Source organism: Leiobunum rupestre, chromosome 7 (assembly GCF_980474605.1).
Source record: "Leiobunum rupestre chromosome 7, qqLeiRupe1.1.hap1, whole genome shotgun sequence".
NCBI lineage: Eukaryota > Metazoa > Arthropoda > Arachnida > Opiliones > Sclerosomatidae > Leiobunum > Leiobunum rupestre.
In genome coordinates this window covers 29,964,788-29,983,952 of record NC_143390.1, presented here as the reverse complement: position 1 = coordinate 29,983,952, position 19,165 = coordinate 29,964,788, and the positions used below count along the sequence as shown (strand labels likewise).

At 38.3% G+C, this 19,165-nt stretch overlaps 1 protein-coding gene and 1 long non-coding RNA gene across 2 annotated transcripts; one reads left to right on the top strand and one right to left on the bottom strand.

Annotated features, from left to right (window-relative positions):
- Positions 1–276: 276 nt before the first annotated feature.
- On the top strand, positions 277–829 carry LOC149936015 (uncharacterized). The gene is made up of 4 exons (XR_016482279.1): positions 277–321; positions 376–426; positions 505–554; positions 702–829. It is a non-coding gene; the product is annotated as an uncharacterized LOC149936015 (long non-coding RNA).
- Positions 830–13,974: 13,145 nt separating this feature from the next.
- LOC149936014 (uncharacterized) lies at positions 13,975–17,583 on the bottom strand. The gene is made up of 6 exons (XM_090181116.1): positions 17,571–17,583; positions 16,973–17,325; positions 16,401–16,627; positions 16,083–16,327; positions 15,731–16,008; positions 13,975–15,676 (listed from the first exon to the last, which is right to left on the bottom strand). Exons 2-6 carry the CDS (start codon positions 17,313–17,315, stop codon positions 14,805–14,807), a joined length of 1,965 nt encoding a protein of 654 aa, XP_090037242.1. The 5' UTR covers positions 17,316–17,325; positions 17,571–17,583; the 3' UTR covers positions 13,975–14,804.
- Between the last annotated feature and the right edge of the window lie 1,582 nt (positions 17,584–19,165).

Here is a 19,165-nt window from a genome sequence, read left to right as displayed (position 1 = left end):
CTTTCCAACGTACGATGGATGTCGTGCTCGCTGGGTTGAAGTGGAACACGTGTCTCGACGATATAGTAATCTTTTCCGATACGTTCGACACGCGTATCACCCGCCTGCGCCAAGTCCTGGGCCGTATCAGCGACGCCGGCCTTTCCCTTAATGCCGAGAAGTGCCAATTCGACACCAGCTCAATGACGTACCTGGGTCACGTCATCTCCGAAAAAGGCGTTTCTCCCGATCCGACGAAAACCAAAGCCGTCGAAGACTTCCCAGCCCCAGCTAATCGCAAGGACCTACAGTCATTTTTGGGCTTGTGTTCTTACTATCGGCGTATGTATAAATACCCCTGAAATGAAAATGAATAATTCATAATACGATTCTTAGTATAACAACAAGTATCACCAAAAAAATGTCGTCCGAAAATTTTTTTACGAGGTAAGAATTGAATTTTGTTAATAATCTCTTGAATTTTTCAAGTAGAGTAAGATTTAATAATACTTTTTTTTCTTTTAGTTGGACCAGAGTACCCGAAGGGTATGACCCTAATTTTTTTGGGTTAGAAGGTAAAATAGTAATTCTTCATTACCATAAAAACTTATTTCCATACTTTATTAGAAATTTATTTTAAATAATATAGAATTTAAAAAAAACGAATATCTTTTATTACATTGACCTAAATACTAAGGATTTCTCTTTTTACTTTCTGGTAGCATCCGGTTGAACGACGAAGGAAGTTACAAGCAATGCTCAATTTTAAAGAAAAAAATTCTTTTGGGACGCACCAGATGAGCTTGATTTCGTCGAGGACGTTGAAATCGTATGGTGGGAAATTACTAAACAAGACATAAATAAATAAAATAATTGATTTTCCGTATTTAATTTTTTTTATCTTAAAAATCTTACTACACTCGGAAGTATATTATCAACAGTAACATATGGGAATTAACTATAAGAAACCTTTTTATTCTAGCTGGTCTATTATTATGAAACTTATTAATTGATTATAAATTTATTTCAGTATGCATTCAACTTTGTTAGACGAAAAGACAAAAAAAAACACTGTCTGAACGCCACTGCTCTTACACTACCAAATCGTATCTGTTTCAACTTCTCCTTTTCAGTTTTAGTTAGTGACTTATTTTCCGAGAATCGTATGTTATTTTCTAGTAATAATATAGACAACAAGCTGTGAAAAAGAGCGAGCGAGATTGGGAACCCAGCTTAAAGCCATAAGCGATGCTATTTGGCACTTATCCCTCATTGCTTCCCTGGACTCCTGTGCTGATGCTCTCAACACTTCTGATTCAGATGGATTGTTACAAATTTGAACCGGCATCTTTGATAGGTTATGGGAACTCTAATATTGTTGGTCTCTTCGCTGATCGAATAAACAGGGCATCACGAATGTCGTCTTGAAAGGAGACTTAGCGGGTAGATTTTCTTCAATTTCCCAACGGGGTTGGTATGGTTTCATTCGTTCTGCTGAAACGATGTCACTTTTCTTTCCGCTGGAATCGGTAACCTCGAAATCATGGGGCGCGGTTTGACGTGGTATGCGGTAGGGGCAGAAACAAGTTGTCTTTTTTCAGAAGCAACGTAGTGGACTTGTAATGGAAGACATGTCTGGTGTAAACTGATCCAAATAATTAATTGTACCATATGTAACATAATCACTCATAAGTATGCCATAAAAGCTTTTTCGTTAATGAAACCTTGTTCACGGCATATGACGTAAATTACGTCACTTACAACTCCGTGACGAAATACACGTCATCAACTTTACTGATGGGAAACGGAAGTTAGGGACAATTCCTCGCGTGTTTCTGGCTTTGCCCATGTCAAGTTTTAAGTTCGTGCCTCGCGATCACATGATTTCATTTCCATGGTAACCTTTTCAATAGCGCAAGGATTATAAGCATTTTTGCATTTTTGGGTCCACTTAATGTATGTTCCGCGTGAAACAAGGTCTCATTGAATTTTTTTCAATGGAAATGTTATACAGAAGCCTACTTATGAGTAATTATGTTACATATGATTGTACCAAGGAATCTCTGAACTTCTTTTTTATCCTTTGGGGCAGGCATTTTCTCTATTGCTTTGACTCTTCAGCTGAAATACGATGACCCATGTTCGAAACTTTTGTTTCAGTTAAACGAAGCTTTTCCTTATTGAACTTTAGGTTCATTTCTTGGGATCGCTTCAATACTGCTTCGAGACTTTCATAATGATCTTTAATGTCTCTTCCATAGTGGAACCGCCGCCAATGACTAGTATATCATCAGCTATATTAAAAACACCGTTCAACCCATCCAGAAGTTCCAACAAGCGTCTCTGAAATTCTTCAGGAGTGGACGATATGCCAAATGGTAGCCATTTATATCTCTAACGTTCCCAAGGTGTTCAAAAGGTAGTTAAAAACGAGCTGTCGTCTGATAGGCGTACTTGATGGAATCCCATGTTTCGCATTTAAAACAGTGAAAACCCTTGCTTTACTGAGCTTAAGAAATACATTATCTAATATTGGCATCTGCTATTTGGGCAGCTTAATGGCACGATTTAAGTCCTTCGGATCCAGGCAGACACGTAATTTATTGTTACGACTAACGTTGTGCTCGGAATTGTTTATTCATTATCCACAAATTTTCCGATTTATTTAAAACACGTTAGTAAAAAGAATATAATTTTAACATATTTAATTATGTTTTTTACGCAACCAAGAATTTATTTGAATAAAAGTGGTATTTATTTAAATAATTGTTTGTTTTATTTAAATAATAGGCTTATTCACTTACGATTATTTAAACCGTCTCTGTGTGCTTGTAAAACAGGAGCCATAATTAATTTAATGCGAGTTTTTCAATTCTTTCTATCAGTATTTTTGTGAAAATTTATTTAGCAGCTAGCCTGATAAATAAATTTTAACAAAAATTCTGATAGAAAGAATTGAAAAACTCGAATGAAATTAATATTCATATAATATAAATGATGAGCCGGGTTCGATCCCAGCTGGTGGCTCTGTGTGAAGACTCGGAACCACTCCTTCTGTGTAGAGTTTGCAAGTTATCTTCCCACTGGATTAAGTGGTTTTCCCCCGAGCTCATTGGTTTCCCCTTCTATAAAACTTGTTGAGGTTAACGGTAATAGCTGCTCTCTCGGCTCAAGTAGCGCCTCACTAGAGGGAGATTTGTTTCCCGTGATGGCCGCACTCTTTTAATTGAGGGTTTTAATTAGGGTTAAGCCGAACAATGAAACAAGATCATTTGCTGATAACATTGATTTTATCTTTCAGCTTTTCTGACAAATGGTTCAAGAAATTGATAGACTTCCAATGATGAGTGACTTAAAGAGGTATTGTATTTTACTTATCACACACCATCAAAACGCTACTGAAGACTTAATCTGTTTGTTGCGTATGTCATTACGTAAATTGAAATTGACAAAAGCAGCAGAGACAGATCACTTCTTTGATTATTAAGGAACCCAGTGGCTTGTGGTCGGTTTCTAGTTCGACTTGTATACTGGGTACGATGTCTTTAAAACGCTCACACGCCCAGGTTAGGGCTAACGATTCCTTCTCAATTTGGACGTATCGTCTCACAGCATCTTAGAGGGTCTACGATCTGAATGCCACAGGACGGACATTACCATCTGTTTGTTTCTGTGTTAGTTCTTCTCCAATACCAAATGATGACGCGTCAGCTGCTATGATCGTAGGCGACAATGTATATCCTACTCACAAGGAGACGACCCGAGGTGTTACACACCGATTTTGTTCAAACTCGGGGGATTGGTAGACCTTCATGTAACTTGAAAAATCCTAAAGGTAATTTATTCAATGGGCAACGGTTTTGCCATGGCAACGAAAAATGTTTTTGACAACAAAAAATTTAAATTTTCCCATTGAAAATAACATGGGATTTTGACCGATTCCAAGGTCCCCCCTATGAAAATTTAAAAAAAATTAATATGAACCAAATGGGTGAAAATGAACCGATATGGCTTAAATTGGAAAAAATGTGAGAAAAAAAATACAAACATTTCAAATTGATTAATATAATTTTTTTTCAAAATTGAATTTCGGGTCTGGGAAAGCCCGGAACAATACACTATTCTTCTGCGAGAAGACGCCAAGCCATACGCCATACCACCAGCACGTAGAGTGACGTTGCCGTTAATGCAACAAGTAACAACCGAAATCGACCATATGTTGAAGAACAAGGTTAGAGGGCCGATTGAAGAACCGACGGATTGGTGCGCTCCTTTGGTCGTCGTTCGAAAGTCAGAAAGTTAAGTTAGAATTCGCATAGACTTCATTGAACCAAACAAATATCTCAAGAGATAATTATTCCAGATACCAGCGGTCAACTACACATACCCTTCGACCCTGATACGGCACCTCTCACCACCTTTATAAAGCCATTCGGAGCATTTTAAACGAAGAATACTAGAATACCTGGAAGGAATTAGAGGCGCGAAGAATATCCAAGACGATATCCTGAATTGGGGAAAGAATCAAACAGATAATGACGATTACTTTAAACAAAGCCAAAAACTTCTTCGGCCACGTCATCGATGCAGACGAAATTGTAGCAGACACGCAGAAGATCGATGCGATCATAAAGTTTCCGAAACCTGAAAATCCAAAAGATCTCAAGCGTCTACTGACAAGGAGACGACCCGAGGTGTTACACACCGATTTTGTTCAAACTCGGGGGATTGGTAGACCTTCATGTAACTTGAAAAATCCTAAATAAAAGGGAATTTATTCAATGGGCAACGGTTTTGCCATGGCAACGAAAATTGTTTTTGAAAACATAATATGGAAGTTTTCCTATAGAAAATAACATGGGATTTTGACTCTGTGAAAAATTTTAAAACAATTTAAAAAAATTTAAAATACCAAAATTATAAAAAAATTGTTAAAAATTGACGAAAAAATCAAAATCGATCACATTTTGATTAATATGAAATGGGTGAAAATGAACCGATATGGCTTAAATTGGAAAAAATGTTATAAAAAAATAAAAAAATACAAACATTGAAAAAAATATTTCAAAATTGATTAAAATATAAAATTGAAAAAATATTGATCAAAAACAGTAGTTTCGATCAAAATTCATAGGAATTGACGGAAATTTATAAGTTGTATATAATTGGATTAATGTATAGATAAATTGCGATTTTTTGAAAAACAAAGTTTTTATTTTGGTCAATTTGGTCAAACTTGACCAAAACTTTAAAATAATAGGTCTAAATTAGCCCAATTTTAAAGTTTTGTAAAAATTATATAAAAATGAACTAAATTCGACCAACTATCTCAAAAGTGTTTCAAATATTTTTTTTTCAAAATTGAGAAATTATAATAACACTGAAAAATTATCAAAATCAATAGTTTCGATCCAAAACGATCAAAATTGATACGAATTGATGGAAATTTATTTATATAGATAAATTGTTTTTTTTTAATTATTTTCCAAATTTGGAAAATAATAGATCAAAATTAGCAAATTTTTTTAAATTATTATTATTATTATTATTGATTATTTTAAGAACCAGTGTAATACAAAATTGTTTTATTCGTTGTTATTAAACGTTTCTCGGTTTTTCTAATCATTGTTTTCTCATATTTTACCTTTTTAAGTACGTTATATTTACCCAAACATATTTATATACAGTACTACAAGACTATATAGGAAAGAAATTAGTTCGTCATTTCCGTTTTCTACCAACCAACATGATTTTTTACTAACAATTGTGAATTTATTAAAAAGTAACTTATTCGATGGTTTACTCAAGTTCAATTGAAATATTTACGCGTTTACAGAATTTTATTTGAAATAATTAATAATTATTCCCAATTTTACTTGAGGTAACTAATATTTATCGGTTTTACCCAAATTTGATCGCTTTCATCCGTATTTAATTGTAGACATGCAAAATTACCTATACAAGCCCAAAATCGTCAAAATCGCTGTCATTTGGCGACTATTCTTTATTTTACTCAATTTGGGTCATTTTTCGCGAAATCTCTTTATTTTACCCAATTTTAATATTTTTTTTATTTTTCTCGCAATTTGGGTCAATTTTAGCGTAATTTCTTTATTTCACCCAACTTAATGAATTTAACCCAATTTGATTTGATATAAATAATTGTTAATGAATTTCACCCAATTTTATTACAAATAACTTATTTTCCAAGGTTTATTTAATCCAAATATTTAATTTTTAAAAGGTTTTTACCCAATTTTATTTATTATTTATCAAGTAAATAATATTTTAGAACTTTTAGAACCAAAACATCTACGGATATAGTTTGGAAATTAATACGGTTTTTGATCGAAACTACTGATTTTTTTAATTTTGTATACTTTTTTTTACAAAATTTAAAGATTTTGCTAATTTTGATCTATTATTTTCCAAATTAGAAAAATAATTAAAAAAAAGCAATTTATCTATATAAATAAATTTCCATCAATTCCTATCAATTTTGATAGTTTTGGATCGAAACTATTGATTTTTATAATTTTTTTCAATTTTGAAAAAAATAATATATATTTGAAACAATTTTGAGATAGTTGGTCGAATTTAGTTTATTTTTATATAATTTTTACAAAACTTTAAAATTGGGCTAATTTAGATCTATTATTTTCCTATTTTGGTCAAGTTTGAGGATTTCCGTTGTTTTCTCGGCGTTTACTTCTACGGCGTCTATTATCGCAATGATTTTTAGCTCTTGTCTCGCTTCGAGGCTTAAAAGTGGCGTTTCAAGATTTGGTATTACGTAAAGAGTTTCATTCACCGTGCGGCCTTGATACGTAAGCTGGGCTTTTATCATTCCGGGACGTCGTATCTCCTTTCTGCCAGGACCCAATAGTCTTCTGTCAGACATTAGCTCGCTTCCATAAGACTGGAAGATGACCTGACGGAATAGAGCGAATGAAGATAGCTAGTAGTGTGAATGCTAAAATGGCTGAACCCTCAAATGAAGGATAGGCCAAGGTCTAGGGGATTTAGGTCACGGTTCGGGGGTCAAGGTGATCAATCCCAGAGAAAAGGTCACCCAGAAACACGGCCTCGAAATGATGCTCACTGGTGAGAACGGATTTAAATAAATCGTTAAGTGCCTCAACCGGATCATGAATTATCCCCCCCCCCCCGAGTTCTCTTCTACCACAAGATAAGATTTGGGTTTAAGGGAACGGTAAACATGCGAATAAAGTGCCTTGAGGTTACTAGGAATTTCCTCAATCTAACGGGCTTCGTACCGATATTTGGCAGAGCAAATGTGTTTAGTAAGTAAGTTACGTTTTCTTGCAAATTCGTGTTTATTGTCAGAAGATGGAGAAGCTCTGAAAACCCGAAAAGCAGAAGGCTGGTCTCCGATTAGTTTTTTAGGTTCCTTTATCCATCTGAGCTCCCTCATAAGTCCCGAACGCTTAGTGGGTATAATGGAGATCCCTGGCTTCCGTTACGTAAATTAAAAATATATGAAATATTTCGTCTGAGGTCAGGGCATTGTGGACAACTGACCAATCTTTTGCAAACAGGTCAGCGCGAAATAAATCATAGTTTCCACGATTACGAATAGCGTTCAGACGGTGAGGGGGGAAACTGGAAGGGAACAAGTGAGATCTAAAGAGAATGTGAGAGCATCATGATCGCACTTATCAAGGGAGGGAAGCTTGAAGGTGGGGAAGGTCATTAATGGAATCCCTATCAAAAGTTATAACAAGGTCTAAAAGCGAAGAGATATCATCCCCTTGTCGGCGAGTGGGAGTAAGAACATGTTGTCTTTGGTTAAAGGATAACACAGTATCTTCTCAACGGATCTAAGCCCCTTACTTGTAAGACATGAAGACCAATTTATCTGGTCACCAGATGAGAGTTGTTAAACCATGAATACATTGTGTCAACGTAGTCAAACAAGAGACTTTAAAATGACAACATCAAAGTGTGGTTGCTATAAACACTCCAGCCTATTTATTTTTTGTTGGTCTTTTAGTGGTATTTTATTGTCAATCATAATAAAGATTGTGTATTCAATGAAAACCGTTATTTGGAACACCAATTTAATTTAAGTGACAAAGGTTAATTATATTTATAGGAATTAATAAAAAAATTACTTCACCTGTTTTATTGTTTGGTTATTGTGCTGTGTGTTTGTCTAGCTATGGCTATATATATCATATAAATGTAAAAATATTATTGATTCACTCTCTGTAATCAAGATAGGCCAAAGACGAAGTAGGTGGAAGGGGTCATTTCAAATCAATTTCATATTTTCAATTTGTTAAGCTTAAAGTTTTCCCGAGCTTGGCGCGTCGAGCGTAGCTGAACCGCTCAATCGCCTCTTATTGGCTGAAAGGTCCCAGTTCAACTTGCATCCGGTCCCGCCACAGACGGTAGCATTCTATCCTGAAAGATTTCTATGGTTGCGTCTTGCACTCGACATTTATCTCGTTTGTGAAAACTAGACGATCCATATCTCTGGCCTCCGTCTTGACTAGTTGGTTCATTCGAATCTTCCATTGAGTGTTACTTTGATGGACTCTTTCCTCTCTGTCCTGGATTGTGTCCAGGACGTTGATTTGAACTTCCGTGCTTGCAGTCTATCCATGGTAACCTGGTCTGTTTGAGGATGAACCTCTTTTTGCTGACGTTTAACTAGCTCATTCTGTTTTGTCATGGTGACAGCTTTCTCTAGTGTTAGGCTCTTAGACAGTTTCTTGTCAACGACGATGCGATCGCATTTCATCTCATAGTGCAAGTTGCCCTATTCACAATGCTTGGCTAGCGTGTGTAGAGCTGTGATAAAATCTTCCATACATTCTCCCTCTTGTTGGGTTCTCGAGTTGGACTTGGCTCGTTCGTAGGTACGGTTCTTTATCACCACATAATGGCTCTCGAAGCGTTGTAAGACTACATCGTAGTTGCATTCTTCTTCTCTGGTAAACTTGAATGATTCGTTGACCATTTCTGCTTGCGGACCCGTGAGGAAATAGACTAGAGCGTTGGCCTGCTCGGATCCAGAACCTTTACTTAGCCCAGATCAAATCGGCGTATCCAAGTTGTCCAATCCCCGGGCTAGGTAACGGCTCCGACGGATGGACATGGAACGTAGCGGACATCGTAGCCGGAGCTGCTTCTGCACACTGATATCCGTGGTTAGGCTTGATAGAATGGAATTCTGTACTGATTACGGCATTCAAGATAGACTACTGGTGGATTGTCTGGAATTCTGCGTTTTAATCTGACACCATGATTAATGATTACGTTTAAAGAACTCATGAGATGTTAACGATAAAGATTTTTACCTCTCCGAGGGGATAAAGTCCCCTAGGAGGGGTTATACAACGACCGTGTCTGTCTGTGGGTCTGTGGGTGGGTCTGTCTGTCTGTCAGGACTGCGAACGCGTTCGCATTTTCGGTGCAAAGTGTAATCACTGCGTACGCAGTTTCTCAAAGGGTTGGCAAAACCACCGTGTGACGGTGAGCGTTAACGGATGCATTTGCGGTTTGGTTTGGATGGTGTTTTTTCGCTGACGGGTTGTTGTATTACGTTTTTGTAATGTTTATGCGTAGGTTGTGAGTGTTGAATTTGTTGTGTTTGTGTTCTGATGGTTGTGCATGTTGAGTCTGTTGTGTTTATATGGGCGTTTTCTCTCCAACTTCTTCTTAATGACTTTGGGACGGACCGAGTGCTGAGTGTAATGCTACCTCTCAACGTCCAATGGCAGGGTTTCCACCAGTTGTACACGGTATTCGTCTTAGTATCAATTTGCGATCGCATCGGGCGGGATTTGAACCCGAGACCTCCTGATTGACAGGCGGACGTTCTACCACAGAACCACCGACACTTGTTACGCCTTATTGAAAATTAGACCTTCAGCTTTATCGGAAGCGTATTTAATAGAGTACGAAATTTTGGTTTAATTGAAATAGAATTGAAATTGAAATTATTGCATCGAAGAAATTCTAATTTAGCGTTTCTCTATTGATTAAAAACAAATGCGCCACCCAGGTTTCGAACCCAGACCATTCGGCTTGGCAGTCGAGCGCTCTACCACAGAACCACCGATAGCTGCTTAGATTCACTGAAATTAAGACAGGCATCGTAAGCATAATAGGTAATAAAGTCTTTTTTTATTAATGAATTTATGAAGGCCTAATCTGGTATTTTTTAAAGGTTAAATCTTGTTTTAGCGCAGTCAGCCGAGATTAGAGGGTTAAAGGGTAGACCCTGTGGGTGGTCCACTTTCTTAACGACCTATATATAGTTCTGTTAATTCAAAGGAGATAATTTAACGTTAATTGCTTTAAGAGCTGGCGGTTAGTCAAGTGGCTCTCTGTGCTTTGTTGATGGTAAGGTTTTTGCTTCTTGTAAATACATTTGGTGTGGATATTTGGATATCTACGATTTCTAACGCAGTCAATGATTTCTTGGGTGTGCGAGTCATTATATGATATTGGAAATTGGACGGCATTGGTCTTTTTCATGTGGTATGCGTCACAACGTCAACAGGAAGTGAACGAGTCGTCCACTACCAGATATCTACGGTATCTTCATCAAGGGCGAGTGTTGAAATAAAATGAGCGTTAAAGATGCGGCAAGTATTTCGTAAGCGAGTAATTCCAAAAAGCCTCTGTAGATATTTCTTTCATTAAAATTTGCTTCGTATTATATTTAACTGATAAACTTGTTCTGTAAAAGGGTTTAATTCAATTGTGCATTGTTATAGTACGTCTAACTTACTGTTGTAACTACTTAACTTATGATATTCTGAATAAATTAAAATTGGTCGTTTCGTCTCAATTATTTTAATTATAATAAAAATTTTATACCGGGCGGGATAGAAATGGGTTAATATTTTTAACAAATAACTCTAAATTGCGGAGATATATCTTTAAGGGTTATCTCGAGAAATTAATACCACTAGGGACAATTCTTCCGAGGAGAGGTATATTTTGGCTGGCCAACTTGTATTGTTCACCTTGAAACAAAGCGTCTTATGACTTCTTGGGCGCTTAAAAAACTCTTAATATCTCTTTATTTTTTATCAGTGAATTTATTAAATTGAATGTTTTTTAAACTGTGTATATATCGATGTAATAAACAGTTCTTGGCAATGCCACTACAGCTTTAAAATTTGTTCGTTCACTGCTGTCAGTCTATGCTGCCTACAAGTTTAAAGCATCGAGATAGAAAAAACCCCTTTCTGATAACAGCGGTTCTATTTATACACAGATTAAAAAACAATTATTATTTCGACTTTCGCGATCTTTATAGAGAAGTATATTTGGCCTACGCCAATATACAACAGTCACGTGTAACATTAACTTGATCCAAGTGGCGTAGAAACCCTCAAATCGATAAACAGGTATTCGAGCCGGAATAGTGAGGAGTGTACCATACGCCTCAACAGTCCATCAGCAGAAACTGACCGTCCCAAAGAATTTGTTGGGGGTGGAGCCCTATTGTAATTGCCCCTTCAACTTTATGCTCAGTGTAAAATTAAAACTTATGAAACAAAGGTAGAAACGGCTTAATAGATCAAATATTAAACTACTATCCTGAATTTTCTTAATAAATATTGGTTTGGTATCAAAATAAACTTACTGAAGTTTATTTTTCTGTTAAAGGGTATATAACCTCAGGTATTTGGTGTGGAACACCAACGTTTGCAGCTCTGGCCGCTCTTGCCTTTGGCTTTAAAAAAATTTGGCGCCACTGTAGAGGGAAACTTGAAAAATCGAAGGGGTCTTCCATAAAGATTGCCTTGCAGGTTATGTTCCCTTTAATTATCAATTTAAATCCATGTAAAAAAATTCCAAATGAAAAACAATCTGGTCTATTTTTGGGTTTCAATTTCTTTTCTTATCGCCCCCCCCCCCAACTTCGGAAACGTTTCTACGCCACTGGTTTGGAGCATTCAAAAGCAAAATGCCCTTACAACAAAACAGATATTCTTAAAGGGAATATAATCTTCAGTATTTCTGTCGCCACCGAAGGGTTCCCCAAGTCGCTGCGCGCCCTATGGCTTCGACATTTTCGGTACTAGTTATGGTCGTTTCATGAGGTAATCCCTATAATTTTCGTGGTTTTAGCAGGTTATATTCAAAGAATTATTTGAAACATTCGGGACAAATTTGGACGAATTTTGTGGTCAGTACTTATGCTAACAGTACCTCAACAACAAAAATCGGCGCGCGCCGAAAGTAAAATTAACGGAAATTGCATGGTGGTTTTCTGGTTACGAGTTTCCACTACACCATTAACCGATATCGTTTCGTGTCATACTTTTCCCCCTATACCATATGTAACATAAGTATGCCGTAAAACTATTTTTTTTAACGAAACCTTGTTCACGGGATATGACGGAAATTACGTCACTTCCAACTTCCTGACAAAATACTCGTCATCAACTTCATAGAATAGAAACGGAAGTTAGAGAAGCGGATTTTGAAAACCTGCACAATTCCTCTCGCGTTTGTGGCTTTGACGTACCATCTATTGTTTAGCTCGTGCCTGGCGATCACGATAATTTGTTTCCATGGTAAAAGATGATAAGAATTTACCTTTTTTGGGTTTATTTTTGTATGTTCTATGGAAATATTATACTTATCAGCGTTTATGTTTCATATGATATTACTACATAACATGGAGGTTATTCGCCGTTAATTAGTACCAAGGTTTCTTTAATAGAATAACCAGTCTATTTAAGAAACCTTATTAGTACTTCAATAGGCCTTTCCATAAATTCGCTTGAGATTGTGAAGTCAAACCTATGAACAAATTCACTAGCTCTCTTTAGTGGGAGAGCTGAGGAAGCATTGTAGAAGTATGGAAATAACAGTAAAAAAGAATACCACTTTATTTTATGGAAAGGCCTATTACTATTCGTGACCGAAACGAGTCTACATGTAGGTGGGGTAACAGCGCTAGCTACTCCGAGATAGAGCCTATGATCTAGCGTCTGCTACAGACAAATTAAAAAGTCATAAGAACGTTTTTCCATAAATAAACTTATCAAAATATAAGCAAACGATGCAAAAATTATACTAAAATGCAAGTATCATTATTTATGAAATCAAAGTTACGAATAACGATGAGGAAAAACTAATAGCGTCTGCTTTAGCCGCTACCTATCTAGGTTTCAATGGCGAACCAAAGGGGGCGTAGCGATAGTTTTCGGTCACGAATACTGTTTTATTTGTATCGTAAAACTAAATTTACGAGTGAGGTTAATCGAGTAACCTAGGTTTGTTTACCTTTTTAGTGGAAGATAAACCGAGTCCAGCATAATAGTAGAAAACACCTACATTTAAGGGGGAAGACTACAGTGGCCATTGTCTACTTTCGCTTTATTTCAAGCTGAACTCTTGTAATTTTGTATTTTAACATATAAAATTAATATTTAAGTGTAGAACAGCCTCTTGTTTAGTGCTTATAATAATTTTGATAATTTAAAATTTAAAAATAATTAAGTTATTACGTTTTAATTCGGACCCCCGGAGCTAAACAAGTTGGGCAAGCGCCCAAACTACCCTTTAGTAGTTAGGACCTTATATCTCGTTAACCATTAATATTAGAATTATCAAAATTATTTTAAGTACTAGAGGAAGGTTCAGCCTAATAAGAAAAAGATAATTCAATTATGTAATTGTTAAAACAGAAACGTTCAGCTTGAACGAAAAAGAGGCTTTTACTGTAATCTTCCCCCTTAAGCAAATCCCAAGAGGAGCATAGTATAAAATCTACTACTCCCTCACTCCAGAAGCGGTGCATGCCTCACTTAATTCTTGTACTTGTTTAAACCAGTTAATGGTATACGATTTACAAATTTATCGTATACAAATTTCATTTGTTGACATAAGCTCTCGAATAACTAAAGTAAAATTTCATTCGGTAGAAGACTTTAATACGGTATAGAAACAGATATAGTGAATAACAGTATATTATAAAATGAAAATTAAATACAGCATTGTATATTGATTTGAAAAATAATTTTTGCGGTAGAAGGGTTGGATAAAATATCGTTTACGTATATAACAGGCCTATAATTGAGCTTGGAAGAACCACGGTATATTTTTGAAACGCTTCAACGATTTATTTTATATGACACTTTTGATAATAGTAACACCTTGCGAGTAATATATAGAGAGATTGAGGGGCTTGGAAATGACAGTCAACGTGGCATTTGGCACCTCTAAAAAGAATGGCGATTGTACTTCGATTGTGATTGTGTTTCTGCGTGAATTGTATTGATTCAAACTCAACCCAACTAAATGGTTTCGTCTACGATCTCCGTATCAAGCTAGCTGGTGCTGGGCGGTTAACGAAGAAATTGGATTTAGCTTCGAAAGGTTTAAAGGTGATGTTGGTTTCATATATATTTGAATCTGTTGATTCTATCGGTTTCGTTATTACAACACTACGTCTAAGATTGTAAGAAATTATTTTAAATGCAAAATCTTTATAAACGCTTTGAACTCTAGACCTCTAGTCTCACGTGAAAAGCCGGCATACCTCAGTAGCTTGACAGAATATGGCTTAATTATCGGTGACCTTTTAACACCTCGGTACAAACTAGCTTGATTAGCGCGCCAGTTATTTTAAATATACGAATTATCTCCCTTTTTATATTCAATATAATCACACGTTTCTAAAAATAACAGCGAGATATTGTATAACTCGGAAATAGAGCTAGACCCGTTCGCGACTCCGTAACAAACCAAAGAAGCTTTTCCTACAGCTCGAATCATTTCGAGATTTTTAAAATTTCTATCAGAGTGCTCGGTCGTTTCGTAATCGATTACGATTCGGTTTCCGCTTTATTTTCCAAAGCTCGCTGTCTAACGAAAGGGTGTCTTCTAGAGGCGATACTCAGTCCGTCCTGGTCCTTGGGATCGTCGGAGTCATCTACCGGTTCCGTAGCCCTACGGCTGTTCAGGTTTTTACTACGCGAACTATTGCTACCGGTAGAATCGGTTCTGACGCGATTCGCGACCGATTCGCTCTCATCTTGACTGAGGCTTTCGAACCGAGAAAAGTTCTTGACGTCTTGCTGTAACCAGTTCGGTGAATGGGGAAGACGAGCGTTTCCGCGCGTATTAATGTCCGGCGTTGCCCCGCTGTTGTTCCTACTGAGGGTAGGAGGCGTGTGGGGGCTTCTGGTCCCGCTGTTGGTCCTGCTGATTGATTGCGAGTGTCCCGCGGTAGCCCCGCTGTTATTTCGGCTCAAAGAAGGTGGAGTGTGCGTCAGCGGACTCCGGGTTCCGCTGTTGTTTCTGCTGATGGACTGTTGAGGCGTACGGTACCCTCCGCCGCTACTTCGGCTCGAATCCCTGCTTATCGACTTGAGGGTTCTGTCGAAGCTGGATTGAGGCGTGTGTCTTCGACTCCCGGAAGGCGTGCTCTTCGCTCCGGATGCCGACGAGGCGTTGCTGGAACTTCTGACCCCTACACCGTGATGACCACCGGCCGCTGGTGAAGTTCCACCGGCTTGAACCCGCTTCTCGTCCTTGACTTTTAAAGTGAACGACCCTTGCGGAAGGTAAAGATCCATGGCCATCGAGTTGTTAGAGTCGTATTTGGTTTGAATGGCAACATCTGGACCAGCGGCTACTCGAAGTCCATTCTCGACGCTGGAGGGATTTTGTTGACTACTAGAGAGGCTGGCGAATTCTGAAAAGGATTTATAATCAGAGTGATAATGGGACGTATTTTATAGTGCCTCACCGCCTTGGTAGTCTACAGACACAGCTTGTCGAAAAAGCCTCTGGCCAGCTAAAGAAGGACGGTCAGGTAACGGCGAAGCGCCTCGAAACATATTCGGCGGAGCTAGAAGATTCTTGTTGGTGTCAGATTGTTCCGGTTTCAGCAGTTTCTCCGCTTCGGGGTTGTAGGCGTCGGCTCCTCTACAAGTCGACGGTCTCTTGGTCAGCACCACGGCGCGGAGGAGATCCGGTTCCGAAGGGCACTTTCGTAGTGACTTGACCATCGTCCTGTTTCCACCACTAATACCGTTTTAGAAAGTAACACTTCCATCGACAACTATAACGCAACGGGTTAATACATCTAAATTTCTTACCTAGGGGCGACTGGACTGAGCTTCCCAGACTCCATGCTTGACTGCAGAAATTTGCCGAAGTTGATGAGCGAATCGTTAACGGAATTCCGAAACTCTTTGTGCTGGGAGGATTGACGCTTTTCCGACGCTTGAGACTTGTTCTGGTTCCGAATTCCCGACAAGTTCTTTCTGACCAAGAATCGCTCCCAAGATGTCCGACTCGACGGAACCGACGCGTTGCTACAAGCGCTCGAACTCGGAACCACCTGTTTGTTTGTTATTTTTTATGATCAAATTTTTGGAAAGAGAATAAATGATCCAGTTTCTTAAATATCGTACTTGCGGTCTATTCTTTCGAAACCAAACTGGCACAATTTTAGAAGCGGTGTCTCTAGCCTCGAAAGTCATGACGCAGGCGGCCACGATGATAAAGCCCCCGACTCCCATGACAACCGGGCCAAAGTAGGTCAGGATGTTAAGCTGGGAATCTCTCTTCTCGTTCTTGACCATCACAGTTTCGTTTCCCCTTTTTTCCGACACGGTCGACAGTCGGTCGGAGTAGTAACCTTCGCGAAGTTTGAGTAATGACACTTTTATATAATACTCCGTTTGAAATATTTTTGACAACTTCTCTTATCGAGGTAAGCTCCGGAAAAACGTTTTATAAAGAATGACATTCGCTTCTAACTTTCAAAAACGTTTTTGCGTATGACGCACCCGGATAGAGCTACGGCCAGGCAAGTTTCCCTCAAATTTGAATAAATTTTCGCCTTTTGTTTTTACGATCTTCGTAAAAGTATAAGATAGACCGGTTTCCTCGACTCATTTATCTACCTTTAACGGGTGCCATTTCATTTACATAAGCAAAGACATTAACTTTCTTATCTCGGTCAACACGCGGGTCTACTTACCTAAAGTGGCCATTCCGGCTCCCGTCGCGATGAGGAAGACTCCGAGCGTCATGGCCTTGCAGACGCTCCAGAGACATCGGTCCGTCACCTTTCCCCTGACCGTCGCCACATTCCACAATTTGGAAGGCGATATGACGTTCGGATTGACCACGCCGGCAACCAGGACGGCTTGCGCCTTGACGTTGACACTCTGGTGTTTGGTCGCGGGCTGCTCGTTCTTATTCGCGTCATCCTCCGCTACCGCTTTGGTCATTTCTTTATCGGAGACGTTGGTCAGACCCACCTCGCAGTCCCGGCCTGTAGACGTTTGTCGCCGGTGCTCCGATTTCGATCCCTCCGCCATCGTCAATATTCTTAAATATTACATTTTTATTTTAATCTAAAAGATAATTAAAACGAGAAAAGTTAAATAAGGGTACCGTAATTTAACCGCGAAAAGGACTATTTTTACTGAAATAAATAACGCAAAAATTTGGGAAAAAATCCGCCATAAAGGTTTCGTAGTACGTATTCCTATTTACGCGCGAAGTAGGATTGTAGCTAGTAAATGGAAAGACGGAGATAGGCCTACGATTGTCGGTGCGAAAAGAAAACTCACCCTCTTTTATTTGAGAACGTGCCTCCATTTCTTCCGCGCGAAGATTCTTCGCGGTCAGTTTAGCATTTTTGATATATCGTTGGCGGCTCGGCGGGATAATCAGGGCGACTTGGCCTTCGTCGAACCCCCAATCTATAATAGCTTCGATTGGAATGATTGCCCGACGCGGGAGAGTCACGGATTCTGCCTCTCTATTACGGGAAGGAAGAGCGGGAATCGGAGAAGACGGAGAGAACTGGTATAAATATTCCCGGGTGTGGGTTGCCTTTATCCTTCTACCTGTTGGCCCTGGAAGCGACGCTGTGGCTGAGAATGGAAAGCGAGGAAGGAGAAAGTACGGGCAACTATAGCGGAGAGAGAGAGAGAGCTAGCGCGCGGTGCTAGAGCTCTGGAAAGGTCGACGCGTAAAATTGTATCGATCTTCTCGCCGCTTTTCCTTTGGCCAAGAAGATTCTGGTAGCGTCGCTGTCTTCTCCCTTCTAACACTACATCCGGTTTCGTAGCCCCATCCACCACTCGGAGTTGTACTTCTACCCCCCCCCCCCCTCTTCAGGACTCGTCCCACCCCCTCCCGGTTAGCGCGCGTAATTCTAAACTCCTCGCCTCTAAAGCGCCGACTCGTTCAACTCTCCTGGAGCCGCGAAATCTTTGGCCGTCAAATCCTCGAAATGTCGTTTTCGGTCGCTCCTTCCTCTTTCTAATATGCCTCGTATATATTTGAATAAATTATTGGAATATTTTGGTTGGTTTTTCTTCAAATCTCAACTCGAAAAATAACTACTTCACTTATTAGGACTATTACTAAAAATATCGATTCTATCGTAATACGCGTAACTAATGGAGTTTTTCTGTTGGGGCTGCGCCGAAACTACTCTCAACTCACACTCGGGTCAATTAAATTTTATGCGTGACGCCATGTTCTTCAAAGAAATTTGAGCAAAATTTTAAAATTTTAAGTATTTAAAATTTTTTGGGTCTTGGTTTTATAAACTTAAATGTATTTAAACTTTTACTTAAATGTGTTGATTAAGATAAAGATCACATCGTATTACATTTGAAAATGATTAAAAAACATTTTAATGATGTATTTATGTGTCGAGTGGGTGGGTAGTCAAATCGTACGTAATCACGGTAGTAGAAAATCACCGGAAATCACAGAACAGTTGTGAGAATTCAATGAAAAGATCACAGTTAAATTATGAAAAACCAGATAAAAAAATGGAGAAATTACTGATAAAAGGGAAAAATCAGATAAAAATTTGTAAAAATCACAAATAAACGGAGAAAACCAGATATAAATTTGGAGAAATTTCAGATAAAAGGTAAATATCAGATAATTTTTTTTTAAATCACAGAAAAATTGAAGGAAGTCACAGAACGTTTATCAAAAATCAGTAATCAAGTTTTAAATATTTTCGAACGTTTCTTTTTGATCTTCGTTCATTATGCCAGATTTTAATACGCGTCCTCATTAGGCAAGCAAAATCTTTTGAACTCCGTGATATCTCTATTTAAATACACGGCGAGACTCGAAAACTCATTACCGGAACTTGAAAGTCTCGCAAGATTAATAATAATAATTCTCGCCACCTTGT